Below are 2,258 nucleotides of genomic sequence, written 5' to 3'. Positions count from 1 at the left end.
TCGTCAAAGGTCAAAGCTATCCAGGACTTGCCACCTCAGAAGAACAAGAAAGATGTGATGAATTTCTTAGGGTGTCTCAATTACATCAGCCGTTTCATAGCACAATCAACTGTGATCTGTGAACCTATTTTCAAAATGTTGAAGAAAGACGCTGCAACAAGTTGGACTGAAGAATGCCAAAAAGCCTTTGACAAGATCAAGTAATATTTATCCAAACCACCTGTTCTGGTCCCACCGGAACTTGGGAAATCTCTACTACTCTATCTATCTATACTAGATGGGGTTTTCGGTTGTGTCTTGGGACAACACGATGAGATGGGAAGAAAGGAGCAGGCCATATACTATATGAGTAAGAAGTTCACACCCTACGAAGCACGGTATTCTTTGCTGGAACGCACCTGCTATGCTTTGACATGGATAGCTCAAAGGTTGAGGCACTACTTTTGTGCCTACACCATATATCTCATATCAAGGATGGATCCGCTAAAATACATATTCCAGAAACCTATGCCTTCGGGGAAGTTAGAAAAATGGCAGATACTACTGAGTGAGTTCGACATTATCTATGTAACTCAGAAGGCGGTCAAAGGGAAAGTATTGACGGATCATCTGGCAGAAAATCCTATAGATGGAAAATACGAACCACTGAAAACGTATTTTCCCGATGAAGATGTATCATTCGAAGGAGAAGATATCACCGAAGCCTATGATGGTTGGAGAATGTTCTTTGATGGGGCTGCAAATTTCAAAGGAGTGGGTATTGGAGAAGTTTTTATGTCAGAAACGGATCAACACTATCCAGTATCCGCAAAACTCAGGTTTCCATGTACTAACAACATGGCAGAATACGAGGCCTACATCTTAGGACTCAGGTTAGCCATCGACATAAACGTTCAGGAATTGCTGGTAATTGGAGATTCAAACCTTTTGGTACATCAGGTTCTAGGAGAATGGGCTACAAAGAATACCAAGATATTACCATATTTGTACTATGTACAAGAGTTGATGAAGAGATTTACAAAAATAGAGTTCAAACATGTTCCGAGACTCCAGAATGAGTTCGCAGATGCACTGGCCACTTTATCTTCCATGATACAACACCCAGAGAAGAATTTTATCGATCCTATACCAGTAGGGATTCATAATCAACCAGCTTATTGTGCTCATGTTGAAGAGGAAATGGATGGAAATCCATGGTTCCACGACATCAAAGAATATTTGGCAAAAAGAGAGTACCCGGAGCACTCAAATAATACTCAGAAACGCACACTCCGAAGATTATCGAACATTTCTTCCAAAGCGGAGGAATTTTGTACAGAAGGACTCCAGATCTAAGATTATTACGGTGTGTCGACGCTAAGAAAGCATCCAAATTGCTCGAAGAGATACATGTCGGAACTTGTGGACCGCACATGAATGACTTTGTCTTAGCTAAGAAGATATTAAGAGCAGGATATTTTTGGATGACTATGGAAACAGACTGCATCAGGTTTGTCCAAAAGTGTCATCAATGCCAAGTACATGCTGATATGATATGAGTGCCACCCAATGAACTCAATGCAACAAGTGCACCTTGACCTTTCTCTGCTTGGGGGATGGATGTCATTGGTCCAATCGAATCCGCCGCTTCAAATGGGCACATGTTCATTCTAGTGGCCATAGATTATTTCACAAAATGGGTTGAAGCCGCATCTTACAAGGCTGTAACTAAGAAGGCCGTCGTAGATTTTGTTAGGGATCATATTGTTTGTCGGTTCGGGGTGCCGGAATCAATTATCACCGACAATGCCGCCAACCTTAACAGTAATTTGATGATATCCATGTGTGAAACCTTCAAGATCAAGTATAAGAAGTCCACAGCATACATGCCGCAAATGAATGGAGTTGTGGAAGCCGCCAATAAGAACATCAAGAAGATATTAAGGAATATGGTAGATAATCACAAACAATGGCACGAGAAGCTACAATTTGCCCTACTTGGATATCGTACCACGGTTCGTACATCAACCGGGGCAACTCCTTATTTGATGGTCTATGGTACTGAAGCTGTTATTCCCGCCGAAGTAGAAATTCCTTCTTTGAGAATCATATAAGAGGCTGAACTCAGTGATGCAGAATGGATACGAAGTCGCTATGAAAAACTGGCTCTCATTGATGGGAAAAGAATGAATGCGGTATGTCACGGTCAACTCTACCAGAATAGAATGTCCAGAGCTTTCAACAAAAGGGTCAGGCCTAGACAATTCACACCTGGTCAG

The 2,258-nt window shown here is 41.7% G+C and overlaps 1 protein-coding gene across 1 annotated transcript; it reads left to right on the top strand.

Moving 5' to 3' along the window:
* The first annotated feature begins 474 nt into the window (after positions 1-474).
* LOC138905742 (uncharacterized) lies at positions 475-1,335 on the top strand. Its single transcript, XM_070194263.1, has 2 exons — positions 475-939; positions 1,054-1,335. Exons 1-2 carry the CDS (start codon positions 475-477, stop codon positions 1,333-1,335), a joined length of 747 nt encoding a protein of 248 aa, XP_070050364.1.
* The last annotated feature ends 923 nt before the right edge of the window (positions 1,336-2,258 follow it).

The sequence above is a fragment of the Nicotiana tomentosiformis genome, chromosome 2, assembly GCF_000390325.3.
Source record: "Nicotiana tomentosiformis chromosome 2, ASM39032v3, whole genome shotgun sequence".
In the NCBI taxonomy this organism is placed as follows: domain Eukaryota; kingdom Viridiplantae; phylum Streptophyta; class Magnoliopsida; order Solanales; family Solanaceae; genus Nicotiana; species Nicotiana tomentosiformis.
The sequence above is the reverse complement of the archived record's forward strand: the minus strand, read 5'-3'. Positions and strand labels throughout refer to the sequence as shown.